Source organism: Paramacrobiotus metropolitanus, unplaced genomic scaffold (assembly GCF_019649055.1).
Source record: "Paramacrobiotus metropolitanus isolate TYO unplaced genomic scaffold, Prichtersi_v1.0 Parri_scaffold0000004, whole genome shotgun sequence".
In the NCBI taxonomy this organism is placed as follows: domain Eukaryota; kingdom Metazoa; phylum Tardigrada; class Eutardigrada; order Parachela; family Macrobiotidae; genus Paramacrobiotus; species Paramacrobiotus metropolitanus.
In genome coordinates, this window is record NW_026570224.1 from 2,043,596 (window position 1) to 2,064,658 (window position 21,063).

General features: G+C 46.3%; 2 protein-coding genes across 6 annotated transcripts in view; one reads left to right on the top strand and one right to left on the bottom strand.

The window, feature by feature from the left end:
• LOC129580654 (titin-like) overlaps positions 1-10,684 on the top strand; it is a 34,608-nt gene extending 23,924 nt beyond the window's left edge. For 4 of the 5 annotated variants that reach the window (XM_055471270.1, XM_055471271.1, XM_055471269.1 and 1 more), the window contains 8 exons: positions 34-6,346; positions 6,520-6,785; positions 6,849-7,529; positions 7,699-8,748; positions 8,988-9,275; positions 9,513-9,695; positions 9,918-10,045; positions 10,164-10,684. In XM_055471270.1, the coding sequence (XP_055327245.1) occupies positions 34-6,346; positions 6,520-6,785; positions 6,849-7,529; positions 7,699-8,748; positions 8,988-9,275; positions 9,513-9,695; positions 9,918-10,045; positions 10,164-10,344 (9,090 nt within the window). In that variant the 3' untranslated portion in view covers positions 10,345-10,684. The remainder of the gene's footprint in view (positions 1-33; positions 6,347-6,519; positions 6,786-6,848; positions 7,530-7,698; positions 8,749-8,987; positions 9,276-9,512; positions 9,696-9,917; positions 10,046-10,163) is intronic. The other variant, XM_055471272.1, reaches the window with a different exon arrangement.
• On the bottom strand, positions 10,540-16,106 carry LOC129580655 (uncharacterized). Its single transcript, XM_055471274.1, has 6 exons — positions 15,629-16,106; positions 15,102-15,399; positions 12,860-14,903; positions 12,109-12,582; positions 11,739-11,858; positions 10,540-11,358 (listed from the first exon to the last, which is right to left on the bottom strand). The coding sequence occupies exons 2-4, from the start codon at positions 15,367-15,369 to the stop codon at positions 12,447-12,449; spliced, it is 2,448 nt and encodes an 815-aa protein (XP_055327249.1). The 5' UTR covers positions 15,370-15,399; positions 15,629-16,106; the 3' UTR covers positions 10,540-11,358; positions 11,739-11,858; positions 12,109-12,446.
• Between the last annotated feature and the right edge of the window lie 4,957 nt (positions 16,107-21,063).

Below are 21,063 nucleotides of genomic sequence, written 5' to 3' on the forward strand. Positions count from 1 at the left end.
TAATATTCATGGATAGCCTTTTGTACTGTACAGGAAACCATAGTTCGCGAAGTATCCCCGGAGATCATCCAAGCAGAGCATGAAACAGTAACGGAATTTACTGTGCCCGAAGCAAAAGAGCGGAAAAAGTCTAAGAGTATTTTTGGACTCTTCAAGCGCAAGTCATCCAAGACTGCCGAACCAGAGGTGACAACGGAGACGCACGTTTCCGAAGTTGTGGAGTCCGAACTCTCACCAGGTGTGCAACAATATCAGACTAAAACAGAGGAGTTTATTGGTCCGCCTCAGGAGCGGCCTACATCAGTGCATCACAGAACTGGGCTAACTGACAACGACATCATTGATCAGTTCCGGCACGTAGCGCTTGTTGAAACAGCGGAAGAGAAGACTGTTACTCTTCGGGAAGCACCAACTGAAGAAGTCCGCGTGACTGAACAGCACCGAACAAAAGCCATACCAGCGGAAGAAATCGAGCAAGAAACAGTCGTAATCGATGAATCCGAACGGGAAAAGGTCAGCAAATCGAAATCGAAAGGAATATTTGGCTTGTTCAAATCGAAAAAATCCAAAGAAACGACTGCAGAGTCAGTGACAAAAGTGCGCGATGAATCGGAATTGGAGCATATAGAACGCACGCACCCAGAAGTGTTCCAACCGGTGCAACTGGAAGAGCTGACCGGTCCGCCACGAGAACGGCCCGACTCCGTAATTCACCGAGTCGGTTATCCTGACTCGGAAATGGAACGATACATACCTGCGGAAACGGTGGCAACGCCGAAGCCAGTGAGCGAAGAACATATATCGGAAACCGTTGTGCGTGATGTTAGTGAACCAGTCAGACGCAAAGACGTCGAGCAAGTCCAGTCGAGAATCGTCGGCGAAACCCTGGAAGTGGTGCATCCATCAAAATCAGTTGTGCCGGTTCTGATTGAAGCAGAATTACCACCTCGTGACCGCCCACATGCGGTCGAGCATCGCAGCAATCTTTCCGATATGGAGTACGAAAGCATCAGCCGGCAGTATCCTGGTGAAGTACGTACAGAAGTTGTCGAAACCACGCGAACCCATCCGCATGCGGAAGAATATCTCGACGAAACGCTGCTTGTGACCGAATCTGCAAGGCCGGTTGTTCCATCTCGAAAAGCCAAAGTAACGGAAGAACACGAAGTTATCGAGACATTGACTCCGCGTGACCGACCTGCCGCGGTAGTTCACCGAACTGGACTTCCGGATTGGGAGATAGTGGAAGACCACGCTAGAATGTCACCACCACCCGAACTGCAGAAGATAAGGGAAGAGAGCATTACGATCAAGAAGACGCCGGAAACAGTCATTGTGAAGCAGCCATCGGAAGAGGAGATGCGCACTTACTCGGAAACTGTTGTCACAGAATCCGAGGACGTGGAGAAAGTAAAGAAGGAAAAATCCAAATCGAAGGGAATTTTTGGCGTTTTCAAGTCGAAGAAATCCAAAGAAGCCTCCAGCGAATCGGTGACAAAAGTACGCGACGAATCGGAAGTGGAGTACACCGAGCGCGCACATTCTGAAGTGATGCAACCAGTTCGAATGGAAGAAGAAATCGTTACTGGGCCACCACGCGATCGGCCGCTGCCGGTTAATCATCGCGTCGGCTATCCAGACTGGGAAATGGAGCGACACATCCCAGCAGAAGAACTAGTACAGCAGAAAGCTAAAGATGCCGAACACATTTCGGAAAGTGTGATTGTGCGAGAAACGTCCGAGCCAGCGCTAAAGCCTGTCGTTGTTGATACCAAGCCTGTGGTAGAGCGCCGAGTAAGAACGGCCTCGCGTGAAACGCTTGCAATTATTCCGCCTCCGCCGTTTGTTGTACCGGAAATTATACACTCGACGGCGGCCGTTATTGTTCCGCCCAGTATTCCAGTTACTAAGCCGGTAGAACGTGCGCCGGTTGTCGCGTTTCCGGAAACACTGGAGATCATCTCAGCCCCTGAACTGGTAAGACCGCTGCTGGTTGAGCCGACACAAGCTATCGTGGTCGTTCCTCCACCGCGTCCTAAGCCTGTTGTTCGAGAAACATTGGAAATCATCCAAGCTCCTGATGTTGTGATGCCGGTGTTGGTGGAGTCAACACAGGCAGTTGTCGTCAAGCCGGTTGTTGTTGAAACAAAACCCATAATTTTGCCGGCTGTGAAAGTCGCATCCCGTGAATCCTTGGATATCATCTCGCCGCCGCCGTTGGTGGCGCCTCTTTACATCGAACCTACCCAAGCAGTGATCGTCCCTTTTATTCCGCCAGTGATAACCAAGCCGGTCGTCGAACGTCCGTTGAGATCGGCTGAACGCGAGACACTGGAAATCATTCCACCTCCGGATACTCTGATGCCGGTGCTGATCGAACCCACCCAGGCCGTTGCTCGCCGTGTTTTACAGCCGAAAGTTGCGATCCCACAGGAAGAGCATTTCGAAGAAACTGTGACGGTTATTCGGGATGCCCCAACTCCCGCACGCCGAGCTAAGAAGGTGGAAGTCGAATCTTCGACCTCATCGGAATCGGAAAGTGAAGATGAAAGCGTTGTCGTGCGCAGAGCTCGTCCGGCGTCAAGAGTTTTGGAAGAATCCATTCTAGAAGTCGAAGAACCGATGAGTCCACGAGAGAGGCCATCGGCTGTCGCCCATCGTTTTAACGTCCCGGATCGCGATATTATTCACCTGCTTCCACAAGAAACAGTCTCATCTCATGAACACCTGCAAGAATCGGTTGTCGTGAAGAGCAGTGAGAAAACAGTTAAACCAGCGGTTCCAGCGAGAACATCGAAGAAAGTCTCTATATCATCCGAGTCCGAAACCGAAAGAGAAGCTGTCAGAAAGGTCGTCTCAGCAACGGAAACCCATCATGTCACGGAAGTACAAGTCCCGAGAGATCGACCGGCAGCCATTGAACACCGTTATAATGTCACTGACCGAGATATCGCAGTCGCTTCGGGACTGTTACTTCCGAGAGAAACGCTTGAGGAAAATGTAACATACTCACAGCAAAAGGTCACTGCAAAGAAGCCAGTGGAAGAGCGCCGCACTGAAGAAATTGTGAGCACTCGCGTGGGCATAGAACCAGCGCGAATGATGCCGCCCCCTAGAGTGACTACCGAACACATTGTCGCAGAGGAGCCGGTTTTAACTCCTCGAATGCGTCCACCGTTTGTCGTTCATCCGTACGGCGTTCCGGACCGTGATATCGAAACTATCAGCAGACGCTTTCCGTTTCCCGAAGAAACACGCCCAGAAAGCGAAATCCTTCAGGAACGAGTTGTGACGGAAAGCGTAAAAACGGCCAAGCCTGCAGTGCCACCCAGATCAGTGGCAGAGAAAACTGTCGTCAGAGAGGATGTTGCCATTATGGAGGAAAGGCAACCCAAGGCGGCTCCAGTCCAGCCAGAGCGGGTTGAACATTTAGTCCCTCGCGAGCGCCCGCCAGTTATTTACCATCGGGGAAAATTCGCGGATTATGAGATCGAACCGATAGCTTCCAGGTATGTTCCAGTTGCAGCTGAACCGGCTGTAGAAAAACGCCAGGAAGAACGCGTCCGATCGGATACTGAACATATACACGAAACTGTCAGTGTCGTAACCACTACAAGATCGTCTTCGCCTCCACGAACAAGAGCTGTTGCGCCGGTGGAAGTGGAAGAAGTACATCTCTCCCCACGCGAACGACCGGCGGAAATCCACCATCCAGCAAGATTGTCAGATTTTGAAATAGAGCCACTGGCCGCCAAATATTCGCCGGTCTTGGTTCCCGCCGTACCGGTAACGGAAAAACGGAAGGTCGAAGAACGCGTTCCGGCATCTGAGCATCTGCGGGAGACCGTTACTGTGGTGAGCACCGCACGAGTACCATCGCCAACGCGAACAAAGATCGCGCCAGTGGAAGAAACAGAAATCGAACATTTAACTCCGCGCGAGCGCCCGCCCAAAATTCGTCACCGGGGCAAGAATTCCGATTACGATATCGAAGCGATCGCTGCCAAGTACGCTCCGATTTCAGCTGAGCCAGCAGTCAAACCACTCAAATCGTCCACCACAGAATACGAGCATGTCACGGTAACAACAAAAACAACAGCCGAGCCATCGGTGAAATTCGGTGTGTCAGAGCGGTCAAAGATGGTAAAAGATGTGTTTGCCATGGAACAGGGACCGCCGATCGTTGCTGCCCGGCTAATTCCCGCGCAAATATCACAGGAGTTTGTCACTGTTCGTGAAGTGTCACCTCCTATACGTGTCCATCGTCATGAAGAGGAGGTGGTACATCTGACACCGCGAGAACGTCCGGCAGCGGTTGAGCACAAAGCGGGATTGCGAGATGAAAACATCAACATGTTTGCCACCCGTCTCGCTGATATGACTGCAGTCGAGGGCAAGAAAGCCAAAAAAGTGGAAGTCAGTTCGTCTTCATCATCCGAATCTGAAAGCGAGCAAGAACGAGTTACGGTTCGAAAAATGCGCCCAACGGAGAAGATCGTGAGAGATGACACATCTTCGGATGAAGAATTTGGCCGTGTTCATTCGGAGCGGGTACGACACGTGCATCTGCAAGATATCCAGCGCAAACCGGCCCCGACAGAGGAATACAGTGAAATGGTGGTGAGAACGATTGAGCCTACCAGGGAAGCGGCCGAATTCCCACCGCGTGAACGTCCTGGAAAAGTGCAGCATTTTGTCGGCACGAGTGATGTCAGTCTGGAGAACGCCCTTGTCACCCGTGAACCGGTAACGGAAACCGATGAAACTCTGCTGGAAGAGACGGTGTTCCGTCGTACAGGTGCCGCACCGGTTGCGCCGAAACCGGCTGCCCGCAAAACCAAAAGCGAAGAGTTATTCGAAGAGAGCGAACGACGCTCCCGTGGTGAAGTCATCGTCCAGGAATCGGAGCTGATGAAACAGAAGAAGTTCGTGAAGGGAAGACGATCTCCGTCGCCCTCACTCTCCACCTCGGACACCGAGCGGAAGAGACCGACAAAAGTTCTGGTAAAAATGGACGATATGCCGACTGTTGTTCGCAGTGCAGAGAGCGTGGAGCATCGCGAAGAAGCTTCCAAGAAGAAATCAACGATTAAAATAGCGCAGGAAGAGGTGATCTATACTGAGCAAGAAGAGAAGCGCAAGCAGGAAGCGCTGGACCGGGAGCGGGAATTGAAAAGCCGAACGGCAACACCGGCATCGATCAGCACGACAGAAGCGGTTTCCCGATCCGTATCCGGTACACGCTCTCGTACACCTGACGGCAGCACGAAGATTAAGTCAGTTAAAGTGACGAAGATGAAGGTCGAGCCAAAGTCCAGTAAGTCGGAAACCAAAGAATACATCTACGAAGATGTTAATTATTACAAAACGGCAAAACGGAGCAAAACGCCGGATGCTATCAGCCGAGGACACACCATTGCGACAACAAGTGTTGCGTCAACATCACCAGAAGCGCAAGTAGTCCGATCGAAAACGTTACCGTATCAAGAGCGGTCTCCGGATGAAGTGCGGGAAAGCGAACATATCACGGCTACTAAAGTTCGTGAAGTGCCTCCCGAAAGGGAACGAATGGAAGAACGTGTCAGGAAAACGGAGGTCACAGCGGTGGCCGTTGGGAAAAAGCTGAAAAAGAAGCGCTCGCAAAGTTCGACCAGTAGTTCCAGCAGTCGCGAAGATGCCGATGAAATCAGCTCGGTAACAAAATCCAAACTGACCAGCCCGACACCGGAACCGCGGGACGATGTTCAGTTAGCTTTGGCGGAAATGAAGTCCAAGAAAGTCTCACCACGGGAGGAGAGCGACGAGGAGGTGACCGTCAGCCGGCGACATGTTGTCTCACCGGACCGCGTGGCATCGCCGCCACCGATTCTCCACCACGTTACCCCCGGTGATGCGGAAATCGCCGAGTATCTGCGGCATATGCGTCCGTTTGCCACGGGGCCGTATACCGAACACGAGATTCAGCCCACACGACTGGATGTGGAGCAGGAACACGAAGCCGTCCTGACGACAACGACACACGTTGTGGCGCCGGTTGCGGCTCGTAAAGAGCGGCGCTCGTCGAGGTCATCGACGTCCAGCACGGAAAGCGAAGACGAGCATGGTCACAAGGTGAGGAGGAAGCGCCGGCCCGTTCAAAAGATTGCCGAGGAGTATGTTACCACTCGAACGTATCCGGATGAGGAAGCCGTCAAGAAACAAGCAGGACACCGAGATTCCGAGATCGGAGTGGCCCTTATCGAACGCACCAAGACGGAGCAACTGCCGAGTTACATCAGTTTCGGCCGTCTGGAGCCGGATTCTCCTCGGCGAAGCGTTGAATATCGTAGTCAGGATGAATACAGAGGTGCGTGGTTTTTTAACTGATTTTTACTTATAGCGATCTTTGACTAGTAAGACGGCTTAAAAGTTTTACGGTTGATTTGTTTGCGCTAATCTTGTTTTGGCATTTTTATTGAACTTTGTTTGCATAGTTCAGCTTGCTTTATCTGACCAACCGGCTTCGTTTACTTAACACAGATCGCAGCCTGTCGCCATACCCTCGCGATAAGATACTGCATCGTGCTGGACCGAAAGATTTCCAAATTGACTATGTCGAAATGCTTGCTGAGCCATTTAAACCTCCGCGACGAGATAAAGAATCAATGCAGACTTACTACTACGGGGATACAGCTGACGATGTGGAAGAAGGTGTTTTCCGCGAAGTGAGCCATAAACGTCGCTCAGCTCCTACACATGAAATGGAAATGATGCAAACGGCCACTGTTGTGCATCCAGGAAGACCGGTAAGTTTTAGTTTAAATTATATTTGTATGGCGTTTGAAATGCAGTTTTCAAATTGTTAACAGGAAAAGATGGGTACGCTGGAGAAATCAGAACTACGAACCATCTCGCGAGAATCGTCCAAGGTTGAGAAGCCAACCACATCCCAGCAGTCGGTGACCTATGTCCGCGAGAGTCCCGCTCTGCGTCGACAGCAATGGGAGACCTCCCATGATCTCACGACAACCTCCACTCCCCCTCCATCTGGTGAATATCTTGAAGAACATGTCGAACATTACCGCGTGAAATTGTCGCATGATCTGGAAGAACTGCGCGCTAAATCTCCCAAATTGTACAAAGACCCGGATGACATCAAGGAAATGCGCACGGTCTCGGGTTTGAGTGGACGATCATCGCGGGCGGAAAGCAGCCGGACAACGTCACCAGCCCCGTTGGGATTACCGTATCCGCCGGCGTATTTGGTTGGACGGGGTATGTCGGCAGAACGGGAAATTGTCTCCCCTATCGAGCGGGAGAAAACTGATCAGGTGTCACCGTTGAAAGAAACACAAGCCACCAGCACGGTGTACACTCAGCCCATCATCAAGAAAAGAGTTATCCCAACACGAGACAGCATTGAAGACGACATGGTGGTAGCAGATGTGAGGCAGGTGAAGACGCAGCCCATCGAAGTGGAAACTGCCCGTGCGGAAGCTGTTCCCGTTCAAAGAAGAACCGATGTTCGAGAATATTCTGTATCGGAGCGGGTACGTTTGCGGCGAGGAAAATATGTGAATATCGTATACAAAGCCTTGACTGTAACCCACTTACTTTGCTAACTTGACCAAATTTACTTTACTTGGTTGGCTTTTATGAATTTTGTTGCCGCACCGTTTCAATTTTCAGTGAAATGTAGATTAACCGAAGTTGTTTTAGGAACGAAATCAAAATCGCGAGTCCACTATCAGCGATACCGCTACTTACATGGAAATCCCCGAGCGACCATCTCCTGTGACACCGTCATCAACGGCTGCCACTTTACCGGTGTCATCGATGGTGGCAACTCGAACCGAAGTGCGACGGTCGCGCTCGCACGAACTAACTCCCATTTACGCGAAAGTTCAAAAGAAGCGCAAGGGATACACAGAGACCCTGGAGGAAGATGTCTTCTACTGGAAATTATTCAAACCGGGCAAGAAATCGTACTCGGAAGAACGGATGCGCGCGCGCTCTCCCGAAAACGTCCTGACACCGGATGAAATACAGGTTCTCCAACGTAGTGTGTCTCCGTTGGTTTTAGCGGAGGGCGACAAACACCACCGGCACAAAGAGAAATCCGAGCGTGTCACTCGCTCCCAAGGAGTGAGAAGGTCGGAATCGGATGTGGATGTGAGACGGAGCACCTCGCCTGGATTGAAAGACTCTGAACGATTCACTGACGGACGAGAGCGGTATGATATTGACCTGCGCCTGACGACCACCCTGGGCGATGATCGCTCGGCCCATAGTTCATTGAGCCGCCGGACGAAAGAGCATTTGACGTTACCGGCGGTGCCCACTCCACCGCGTTCCCGCCAGATGTTATCAGAAAGCCCGGAAGGGACGCCGATGCACGTCCGGTCATTTTCCCCAGCCTCCGGGGAGTTTGTGTCGGAAAGGTTGTCGCAGCATGAAGCCGTTAGAGTGTCATCGGTCTCAGAGGAAGGCGAACGGTCATCGGTGGACGAAACATCGCGCATCCGGAAGGGTTTGCTGGCCGATGTGGAATCGGAGACGCGGCTGCGTGCAGCCCGTGACGACGCGGATATGATGTATCGGGCGGCTATGCGTGAGCCGCTTCCAGATCCACATTCCTGTCTGCTGACCTACAATCGATTGTATGGTTCTGTGGAGGAAAATCTGTTGGAATTGGAAGGATTGATTGTGGATCCTGATTGTCAGTATATTGATCAAGAATTGCTCAACATGGAGAAACAACGCTTTACGGTACGTTTTGATTGTTTGTGCAAGTATTTCTGCTGATTTTGTTTATGGTAGTGTTTTTATAACTTGGAAATTCAGGCAGTTACCTTTTGCTATATCGCTGATGTATTAAATTGGTTTGCCGATTAGACGAATCCTGTCGTGAATTTCGTTATCACGGATTATAAGCGCAGCTGAGTGCAGCGCGTAATCCATTGCGATAATGATTTACCATATTATAACTCCTATCATAATGATTTTAGGCGTTTTTGGATGGATTAGTGCGTATCAATCGAGATTTGGACCGACTGGATGATCTTTATCGTGCCATGATGACGGTAGAATCCGGAGAAATAATTACTGAAGTCGACACAAGACAACGACAGCTGAATGGATTGTATATGAGCCTGTTGCAACAACTTAAAAGCATTCTGCGCCGAATCCGTCATCTGGAATTCGTTCTCGATCTGTACAGGAAACGCCGGTTGCAATTTAAGGTTCGACTACTGGAAGAACTGACCTATTTCCGCACCAACGAAAACATGTCCGAGGTATGAATACGCTTATTTGTTGTATAGGCTGCAAATGCACTTAAGCAGTATCAGAGACTTCCGGTTGTGCGCAGAAATGTTTGTGAAACTTGATCATAAGGCATGAATTTAAACTGACGTGCACGATTAACAAAGATATACCGTATAAAATTTGTTAACCCATGTAATAAGAGTGTTTAAAGTGAGTCTGAGTGAATTATGGTTAGAGACTATAGTTAAACTTTTTTATTGTGTTAGGAGGAACAAAAAGAACGCGTCAACCAGCTTTTAGAAGAGGTGTTGATCCTGCGAGCAGCCACTTATAACATGTTCGTGCGATCGACACCGGAATTCGCCTCTCAACTGGAAATAGAACTACACGAAATTCTGACGCTTTTACGGACGGAACTGCGGGTACCGACGGACATTGAGAGTTACTATGTAATTTTCGGATTTTTCTGTGTTGGTTGTTGGGTGTCCGTGTGGGATATGTGCTCTTTGTGTTTGTCTCCCTGTCCACATACCACGCAAAATTGCTTTGCTTATGCACCCTATTTTCTTGCCCTTGCACCTCGCCATTTGTTGACCATGCGTTGTGGTATTGTGGAGTTTGCACCACTGTTATTAGGTTGTTCGGTCCATTAATTTGTGGTTTTTGTTCAGGGATCCATTATTCAACTGCTTCTCACCGGTCGCTACTCCGTGGAATTTGATGCTACTGAACAAAAGTTAATACTGTCTTCCGATGAAATGGCTTCCGCTGAAATTCCGACCAGCACATCCAGATTTAGGTACGCTGAACGTTGCTAAATACAGTACAGAAAATAAAGTTTGTTATGCGGTTTCACACCAGTGACGCTGCAATTTCTTTTTTTATTTTTAATCAAATATTTTCATTGTTACTTGCAGCAACCCAACCGTGTGGTCCGTACTGCGCCGCGCTCTGCCCATGCAAGCTTTGGCACTGATTCTTCTGGGTTTTGCATCGCTAATCCCCATGACAGATGACGAGTTTAGTTGCCTATTTAGCAACTACTTTGCTTCGTCTTTCAATCCTGCTCTGAAATTTTCCGGCCCTCCGCCCATATAATTTCCCCTTAAGCGGATGTCGCCGAATTGTACAGTCGCAAAACTGTAAATGGAGTTTAATTTTTTGCTTGTTTGGGACGATAGTGCATTACGTTGACGTGCGCCCGGGATCAGCTGGTTGGTTTTCTGAGCTGCAACAGGAATACCGGCTCGGCCATCTTGGTGCGCCGAGGTGAATGTACTCGGTGTTTTGGGAATCGGCATACCTTCCAAGTGCCATTATTTTGTTGTGTTGTTAAATTCTTTTGATTTTGAGAATCTTTAGTATCATAGATCTTGCAATGCCGGTAGAATTTTTTTGTTACGGAATCATTCTATGAAATATTAAAAGTAGTAATCGCGATCGGTAGTTGGCGCGGTACCTACACATAGTTGACACATATCAAATTCACATAGCATTTTTCCGAAGACGTTATTCGTAAAGTGCCGTAACTGCAGCATTCTAAAATTAACACAGAGAACCTTGGGCAAAAAAGATACGTACACAAAAGCAGGAACCATTTCTGTTTAACACAATAACACTAAAAACCTCGACGCAGTTTACAGTAGCTTCTGGATAAGGGAAGATTCGACAAAATTACTGAAGCGACTACACGATTTAAAAAAAACATGTTTTGTTCGGTCAACCAAGACAATTAAGTATCATCACCAGGACAGACCCGCTACTGTTAAGAGTCTAAAAATTCTTGATACATTTCTTCCGCTGTCTTCTCTTGCTCCTTCTGAACAGCTTCACGGGCTTCCTTCTCTACTTGTAGTCGTCGTTGTTTTCGGCGCTCTAGGACAATTTTCAGCTTTTCGGCCGGAGTGTACGTTGTCTTCTGCTGCTGCGCTGGAGTAGGCAGATATCCAGCCCTCATGTACAAATCTTGGTCGGCCGGTGTCAGCACTCCGTGTTTGTGCAAGGTTTGGACAGTCTGATAAATCTTAGCAAAACTTTCAGCGACCGGCACAGCCGCTGGCTGCGGTACAGCGCCAGGTTTGGGCGCAGACAAAGATTCACCCATTTTCCGTTCTAAGAAACCCATAAAAGAAAAATCATCCACACATTCGAAATAAAATGTAAACACAAAAATGAACTAACACGATATAATTCCCCAGTAAGCGATACACTGTGCTAATACAGAATTTGGCAACTTTACACTGATTCTACATACTGACTACTTGTGCGTACTGCACCTACTTTAAGAACTAGTTAACTGAATTGTCAAGCAAACATTTTTCAATTCAAGTAATAAGAAAAGCCATTTGATTTTACGAACAGCTAGCATAAAATGTAACATTTAACAAGGCACTGATTTTAACTTGTATCTTGTAAGCCTATGTATCTGTTAGAATCCGTATGTGTTAACATTCTGTAAAACAATCAGCTTGATTTTATGGGAGAAATTCTACCTGTCTCTGGTTTTGAAGGTTCGATGTCATCGTACGAAGCGGTTCGAGTCGCCTGATCCATCAACTCATTTTCTTGCCCAACTTCGTCAATTAATGTAGGAATATAATCATCCCGGTACACTACAATGAGTACAATCACATTTTCGTACAGTAAATGGAGGATGAGCCGCACAGTAAGCTTATTGTTAGACAAGAAGCACGGTAAGTTATGCACAAACTACTGTAAGTTGATCATTTACACACATACACTACTAGCGCTTAATTCAATCGGACGAAGTCATAGTAAATTTCGAACAGTCAAGTAAATTACCTCACTTTCAATTCCGCCTCAGATTAAATTGTTTTGAAGATTCAGTTGTAGGGTACTCACCAAAATGTTTTTTCCAACATGCAATGTGGTAATAAAAATGCAGAAACTGCAATCGCATTTTCTGCACACAGACCACATCCGCTCCAAACCACTCTGGAACCTTGGGACTGCGCCCAGAAAAGATATTATCCTTGACCTTTGTTGGATGAAAAACTGGTTGATCCTTCAGAAAAATGTTGCACGCTTGAAGCATAAAAACGCCACAATCTACGCCGTTTTGCTGCTGAGGAATGGACACGATCATGCGGGGATAGAGTTTAGGCGCAAAGGAATGTGCTTTCTTGAACTTTTGCTCGTACTCTTTCTCCAGCCATAGCTGGATTAGGGTGAAGGTTTCCTTATGGCGCGTTCCCGCACCGGATGAAACAAGGGAATCCATAATTACCAGGCACTGTTTCTGCTTGGAGCCGTTTTTTCGTTTCAGCCTCCATTAAAGGGTTGGGACTGCACACAATGGCCAGATACCAATGCTGGCTAAAATAAATACCGCGCAGATAGAACAATGCATGCACATTTACCTGCCAACTATGAAATAACTTATCTGGCAAAAATTTGCCATTTGTATTTGCGCTACCAAACTGGAGTTAACCAGCCCAAACTTTGACGAACTAAAAAGAATACCAAAAGCCCAACGTGCGAAGTCAGTAAGTAATCTAACACTTTTTACGCAAAAATAACAACATACCCGGTAAGTTTTCTCATTTATAAGCTGCAGTAATAAAGGTCTAATCACTAGTAAATTGAAACCTACTCTTTAAGCACGGGAATCACCAAATATCGACAGCTGAACAGATCCACTTTGCGCGTATGATCCAGTAGACGCCGGTAAACTGCTTCGGTCATGACAGTGAACGACTGATTCTCTCGACCCACGGCACCCAAATAGCTTTGGAAGAAAAAATAGCTGAAAACATGAATACGATCGGATCGCGGGGTACTCATATCGAAGAATTCTAACAGGAACTGAACCACACCATCGCCCAGCTGCTGTCCTTTGGCAAGCTGAAAGATTTCTCCGGCGGTGATCTCTCCATTGCCCAGCTTAACCGAATCAAACAAATGTACATCACGAAAAATTTCATGCGCCCCATCTGGACATTCAGCCACAAATGCACTACTTCCCATGAGATCCCCACTGCCGCTCGAGTTCGGCTCATCGTCCTCCGACAGATCAATGCAGACGGGGTCGCCGTTGCTGACAATTGGATTCGGGACAATGGCATTACTTTGCGACCCGGAAGTAATCGAGCGACGAGGATTGCCGGACACAGTCGCTTGCTCCATTCGCTCAATCAGGGCATCAATTATCGACTTCTTAAATGGATTTTGAAGGTATTTGGTATCGATGATCAGTTTGGTAACTGATTTATCAGACTGCGCAACAGTAACACTGATCTGTGGATTCGAGCGAGCATTCAAGCGAGCTCGTTGCGAGGAAAGCGGTATAACCGCCACCGGCCGAGATTCATAAGAATAAAGAGATCCAGGCAGCTCATTTTCAATCGTTCGCATCTTCTTGTTCTCCTTTGTAGAATCATTTCTGAGAGTTCGTTGTCGTGGTGCAGTCGGTACATGAACACTACGGCTTAATTTCGGGTTTCGTGCAGCGTTCGAAGTGTCTTTACGCAATGATGGATGCTGGGATGTATCAAACATACGAAGATCTATGTTTGACGGTGGTAGCAATCCATTTGACTGCCGAACATCCTTTGGCGCAGAAACCATTGTAGGCCAAATGGTCTTGGGTTTATTGGGTCTAGTGGGGACAGAAACAGGATTCAAATGCGACTTTTCGGGTTGTAAAGAGTTATCCACCGGTACAATATCATCCAATGGACCTTTCACTGACGTCCCATTAACATGAAGAGCACGAGGAAGTCCTATGTCTTTAATATTCGGAAAAAGGGCTTTGGCCAAATTATCCTTCGGAAGCTCCTCATGAGGAATCCCTAGAGAATCTAAAGTCTCTCCCAGCCAAACAGGGTTAACAGTCTCGTTCAAAATTGCACGGATAGCGGATCCACGACATTTAACACCTGGTTCCATAAGATCTTTTGCGTCAGACAATTTAATCAGCTCCTGTGCGATATCTGCAGCGCTGTTGTCATTGATGGACAAGTGAAAAGCGCCGGTGTTGTGATCATACTGGTAGTATTCAAATTTACTAGCGTCCACACACATATAACTCTTTGGACGAGCGTACTTACTGGGAAAAATTTTCAGAGCTCTCTTCGTCGGCACAAAACAGAGTATTGCTTCTTTTCCCAGAAATGCCGCTACTCCAAGCAAATCCACGAGAATACTGAATGGATTCGGGCACGACGGCGCCGACTGCTCCGACTCCAGCACGTTCACGGTCGATTCCGCAGCCTTTGACTGCGACAAAGACGCAACCGCCTTGGCCAGTTTGGCGTCAGCACCAATGGCTTCCTTCAGGCACCTTTTTCCGTCCTCCTCTGACAACTTCACAGCATGAATGCGCCCTTCCCTAACTTTTCGTCCAAACTTCGCAAATAAATCGGAAGAGTCTTTGTCAAATGTAATCAAAATGCAGCGAATCAAAGCGTCGTCACCGTTTTGAAGGAGATCAGCGATGGCGGGAGCATTGTCCAAGGTACGCTGGAAGAATTCGGCGGTCGGTGTAATGATGAACAGCGACTTCTCAACGTACGCAAAGTGCTCAACCGCGAGCGCACTGATCTGCAATCCGTCTGGGAATTCTTTGGTATCTTCGATAACGATCATCCATTCGTTGTCTTCATGATTCTCTTTCAAGTGGACTTTGATGCACACGCCTGTAAAAAAAGCATAAAAGACAAACCTACGACTGCATAAACAACTGGCAGCATACTTAAAATAAAAACAATTAACAACAAAACAAATTAAACAAAAATCTGAGAGATTAAAATCAGAAAGTCAAACTGCAAAAAGACAAGCTGTGTAACTCAGTAAGTAACACAGCCTCAGTCTACTCGTAAAAGACAAAACGGTACCTTTGAGCGCTACACTGGCCAATCGGACATGGCAATTGTACTCCGTGGCAAAGCTTCTCCATCTGCGTTCACTGGGAAACACCTCAGTCACGTCACTCTCATCCGTTGAACTGGCCGTGATGTCCGGCGTCGGAGCGACTAGAACATTGCCGTAACGGCGTTTCTTGACGCTGGTTTCACCTTCATCCTCGGCATGACGAATGGCCTTGCCTGTCAGACTGGAAATGTTCTTCGTATGGTTTTCTCCTGGGTTCCCTCGCGGAGGCATTGTCAATGTCGAAAAGCAACGCTAACAATGCTGCAACAAGAACCATGTAGGCAAACGAGAACTTAGCAAGCCAATAAACCACAGTTCTCACGAAATCATAACAATTCTTCCGTAACGCTTTACTATAATTAATTCAATTGAGAACGAAGAGAACTAATAACGAAACGAATTTATACATATGTCCAGGGTTACAGCTTATCAAAGTTATTTTCGGGAAGGAAGTAATCGCACAGACAGACTGGTTCCTGTTCCATCTAACCTTTAGAAGACAACAGGAGACGATGGTTCACTAACTCCGCAGGTCCGAAAAACGTCAACTACGAACGCCTAGTTGTCACCAACAGATCAGACTGCTCAGTGGCTCAGTCGTTGGGTATTTTGCTGAAACGAATCGACAGAAGATGCGCTAAAAAATTTACGCATGAAAAAAATTATAAAGCTCAACCGAAAATACATTAAAAACGTCGAAATTTAAAATTTTCAAGTGACTGGAACGAAACAGGAAGCAGTGTCAGCTACTCAGCTGCAAGCCTCAGCCTGCAATCGCGAAAAAAGTTCAACAAGGCACCACTGCAGCAAAACTGCCAAAAGGAGCGGTGGGCACTATCGTCAGATGCTGCTGATTGTGAAGAGGAGCGTTTCATGATTTTGGACGCTCTGAGAGAGACTTCGTGGAGGTGGTCAGGCTATAGACGTCTCGTACCGCCTTGCGGAGGATCGCCCAGTGATACGTATTTTGTATGTATTTGCCAGTGTATGCAGCCACCTTGCAGGTATATTCAGCAGTGGATGTACGAGTGCTTACCGAGTGCACACACGTACATCCGGTTCAGAGCCAGCGTATCAGCAGTATGCAAGACAAGACAAGACAACTTTATTCCCCCAGATTTCTTCTGGCAGGGGCACACCATGCGTTGTGCCGTATGATTAGGTGTAAAATTATAGCTTTTGCAGAACAAACATCGATGATGTCAAGAAAATAGTATCAAACATAACAAGTTAACAATGTAAAACGTAAAACAAAAGGCGATGTAAAACATGATGTACGTAAAACAAAAGGAAGGTGAGTTTATGGATTCAACTGCATTTTAGTTGCAGAAAGCTTTACACAGGCAGCAGTAACAATTCGCCGCAAAATACTTTGCGGCTATCTTTCAAGATCTGGTTAAAAAAATTGCTTAAACAAAAGAACAGCGTTTTATCGTGCTCCGTCGGCGTGTCCTTTTTCGTAGTAAGTTCTGCATTGTTTCCACTAGCTCGCCATCCGGTATTGAAAGGTCATGGAAAGCTAGTCGCTCTTAGTTTCCCTGTGTGGAAAGTATCCGGACATTCATTCAGTGCATGATACTCGTCTTCCACGACCTCACAGAAGTTACATATCCGCTCTCTCGTGACAAACCGTTCCATCTTCCTGTTTCCACAGCCAGATAGTGACCGGAAGTCAACATTTTACCCAGTTTCGCTTATTATCACAGGCATCGTTTTCAACAAGTCCACTTCTCCGCTTACCGGTAGACACTGAAATAAAATGCAACCTGCTGCTCCTGGCAGCATTATCCTGTACCGACTTAAATAGATTCGCCCGAATGTTTTCTCGAGTCTCGTCATTATGTCCAGCTGAATTCAGCTGTGCCAGCTGATTACGAATATCTTGGACCGTGTTTGTTAGGTTAATTTCGATTTCTTCCGGTAATTCCCTAAGCGCATTTTTTATCCAGCATCTCTTTCTGCTTTTGCCAACCAAAATGCTCTCAAAAGCCGCTCGTAGAAACGTCCTGAGTTTGCGCGACTGAGCTTTTCGAAAAACCGCATCTGCTGACGTACTTGTCTGAGACTGAGTGGTAGCAGATTCAAAAGGTACAAAATTGCATCGGTGTTCGTAGTGCTTCTGAGACTGAAAATTCGCTTGGCAAAGTTGATCTGCACTTTGTCAATTTCGCTGTTTTCCGCATAATTCCGAGCCATAGGTTAGCACGCTTCCCACGACTGCTTCGAAAATTATTTGTGCAGTCTTCCATGTGAACCCGGTTTTTATCCCTGATACTTTCTGTATTGCCATGTTGTATCCCATTTTTTACCCGCTCTGTTAAATGCTTAGCAGACTTCTTAAGATCGCATTGTTCGTTTAACACGAAACCTAGATACCGAAATTCTGGAACCTGTTCTAATTTTCGACCATCGATTTCAATGTGGCAGGAAATTTGTCTTCGAATAGCACCTTTCGCCACCATACAAAACGATTTGGCGTAGTTAATTATCAGCTCGTGTTCTTGTGCAAACTGACTTAATCGATCTACCGAAATCAACAGTTCCTCTTCGTTTTCGCTTATCAATACGATATCATCGGCAAACTTCAGGAGGTACACAGGGAGATCTCCCAGTGCAATATCTGTTACACGCCCTTCTCTTACATATTTTGTTAAAGGGTCAACGTATAGATCGAACAACATTCCTGATGACGGATCGCCCTGCCTAACACCCTTTTCTAACGGGAAAGATCTGACGATTCTTTGTTCCATTTTACGCAGTTTTTTGCCGCTCCATACATGTTTTTCAAAAATCTTAACATTTTTAACGAAATTCCTAACTCAGTCAAACGTTCCCATAACTTCTGGTGACAAACTGTGTCAAACGCACTAGAAAAATCGATAAAGCAAGAAAAATCGGCTTTTACGAAAAGCGTATTTTTCGCAGATGATGCAGTATGTATATTTGGTCAAAGTGTTCCTGCCTTCTCGAAACCCACCCTGGTCATCTTCGATGTGCGCCCACAGTTCGATTCGCTTCGCCAAGATTGATGACAGCAAACGCATGGGCAGTGGTTCGACAACTACCGGACGACAATTTTCTGGACTGTGGGCTTTTCCTGGTTTCGGTACCGGTGTAAGTGTGCCGTTCAACCATTCTTGTGGAATAATGCCAGATTCAAATACGTGATTAAACGTATTTGCTAGGATTTGCAAAACTGCTGATTTTACACATTTTTTGAAAATTTCAGTGCACAACGGAAATGAGCCGCTGCTGCTTGGCGGCTACTTTTGCGACTACTCGTTGGATTTCGTTCACAGTTATTTCAGAATCGAGGACTGGTATCGAAGGTGAAAGGTTAATATGTGGTGTTTTACTTACCGCAGAATCATAGGAAGCCTTTTGTTTAAAATACTCGTATAGGTCATTCAAGCTGATAGGAACAACGGAAGTACAACTGTCTTCATTTTTCCTGAAGCTTAACATTTTCCAAAACATTTTTGGGTTCTCGCGCTGTAAATGTTTCACTTTTTCCAATATATCCGCTCGTAAATGCTGTTGTATTGCAAAACTTTTTTCGGAACTTCTTCCTGGCCGACCAAAACCTCACGTGTTTCTTCAGTGTTATTTGCAGTCATAATTTTCCAGCACTGTATTTTGACGTTCTTAAGCTCAAGAATTTCGTTCTGTAATACCTGGAGTTCTGGTGTAAAGGGATCGAAAGGTATTTTCTGTTTCGAATGTTCGCCCGCACATATTCGACAACGCTGTTAAACAAGGATATATCGCCATAATTGTTGTGCTGGAAGTTATTACCACTGAATAAAAAGCATAATACACTTTCAATGTTCATCGTTAAAAACGGGTGCATATCACTTTCCTTCTTCTTGGTGTTTTTGATTGACCTCGCGATGTCCATGTTTAACAATATTCTGAGCGGTAAATGATCTGAAAAATCAAGATTTTCTAAGATGTCGAACTCCAAAATCTTTTCCACGCTCTGTTGATAAACTATCAAATAGTCGACGACTGAGTGACCGTTATAATGTGCAAGTAAATTTTGATGGAAATGATTTTTCAAAGTACTGCAACCCATTAAGCGGTGTCATACCGTTTACACTGCAAAATTCAACAAGTTTTCTACCTCGAGCTGTCGGTCGAGTAGCCTGTGTATCCACGTTCTGTAAATTGACGTATTCGATACTTCCTGATTCATTTTCCCGGTTTACATCCGCTTTCCAAAGCTTTGGCTTTAGATTTGCTATACGTGCATTAAAGTCACCGCATAACAGTACGTAACTTTCAGCCCTTGCGCGCTGAACTATTTCCGTAAGTTTTTCAAAACTTTCATTGTCATCAACGTTGACAACCGAATTGAGCGGCGGCAGTAAACACAGACCACGACAACGTTTTCGTTTGCAGAAACATTTATTTTACCGCTAAAATATCACCATAAGATTCTTGCTCGTAGACAGTACAGGACTTGAATTCACTTTTAACATACACTGCGATTCCTCCCCGGCAAAATTCGTTCGCACTTTGGACACCGTCTGATAGCCGGATACTTGCTTTATTTCGTGTTTGTTTTTTAGATGTGTTTCAACAAGTACAACCACATCGTGTTTTTTGATGAATTCACTGAAGTCGTTTTCGAACAAAGCGAACGTTCTTTAATCCGTTAACGTTCAGATAGACTATCGATAACCGCGTGTGCAAGTTTCTGGTTGCACGTGTACCACTGATATTACCGCTCTTCCGTTGACCAATTGAGTAGCCCGACAGATCGTTCGGTACTACGATTACGTTCCGTTGACACATTTGGTAGCCCGACAAATTTTTTCGTTAATATCGCACTGCTCCGTTAAGCTCAGCCGATCGTTAATTTGAAATTCCGATTGACGCCATCTGTATTCAGCTTTAGTATCTGTAGTACAAAACGATCCCGATTGACGCTCAAATAGTTCAGCTTGTGGAGTAACGGCACACTGTCTACAGTTATCTATAAGACTTGCACACGAGTTATTTCGTTCTCTATCTAACAGCGTGGCTCTTCTTACCGTATATTTTTTCGATTTCGTAAAATTTTGTTGTGCTATATTCTGTTTGGTTTTCAAGTGTCCGGCTATCAACCCGGATACCATTGCTCTCGATTATTTGCGAGGCCCAATAACCTGACCTACAGAGAATTCTCTTCCAGGACTGTACATGCGCACTTCTTTCAAGACTGTAACCAGCATCCCTTTTATAGAAGAACTTGCCGCCTTTTTCATACAAATAATATGTATTCGTTATTCGTTTTCGAAGCTAGTTTTTTGAAACGTACGGGATTTTAGAATTTTACTGACCTTCACTCTGGTATCGTGATAAACAGGACATCGCTTATGGTCAAACGCGTGGTGTGGGTTTTCTTCTGTTTGTTTTCCTGAACTGACGCAGTTGACACATTTCGGAGTATCCTCCCAATTGCAATTACAGTTTTCAAACCGGTGAGACTCAATACAAAACCGCATTGTGTTAAGAGTGCATGTCTCCTTTCGGTGCCCGTAACGACAGCAGTTGCCGCACTGAATTACATGGAAATGCTCTTCAACTGGACATAGTTCAAAATCAATTGTAACCTTCCCCTTTTCAACAAATAATCCGCGGCGCCACTGCTTGTTTCAATTACAAACGCGTATGTTAATGCTTTCATTTCCGCTCTCCAATTTTACGACAATTTTCAAATTTTCGAAAGTATTCCAAAGAATTTTGAATGATCAATTTTTCCAGAAATTCAGTTTGGTTACGGCCTTATCTACTTGCGAACAATTAAACGAGGCATCTTCTTCTTAGGCTCAGACACAGAGCATTTCAGACTTTCGTCATGAATTATTTCGGCCTTACTTTGTCGTAGTCCGCTCGAGTAGGAAACGTCATGATCACTGACTTCCCATGGCCCGGCTTAAC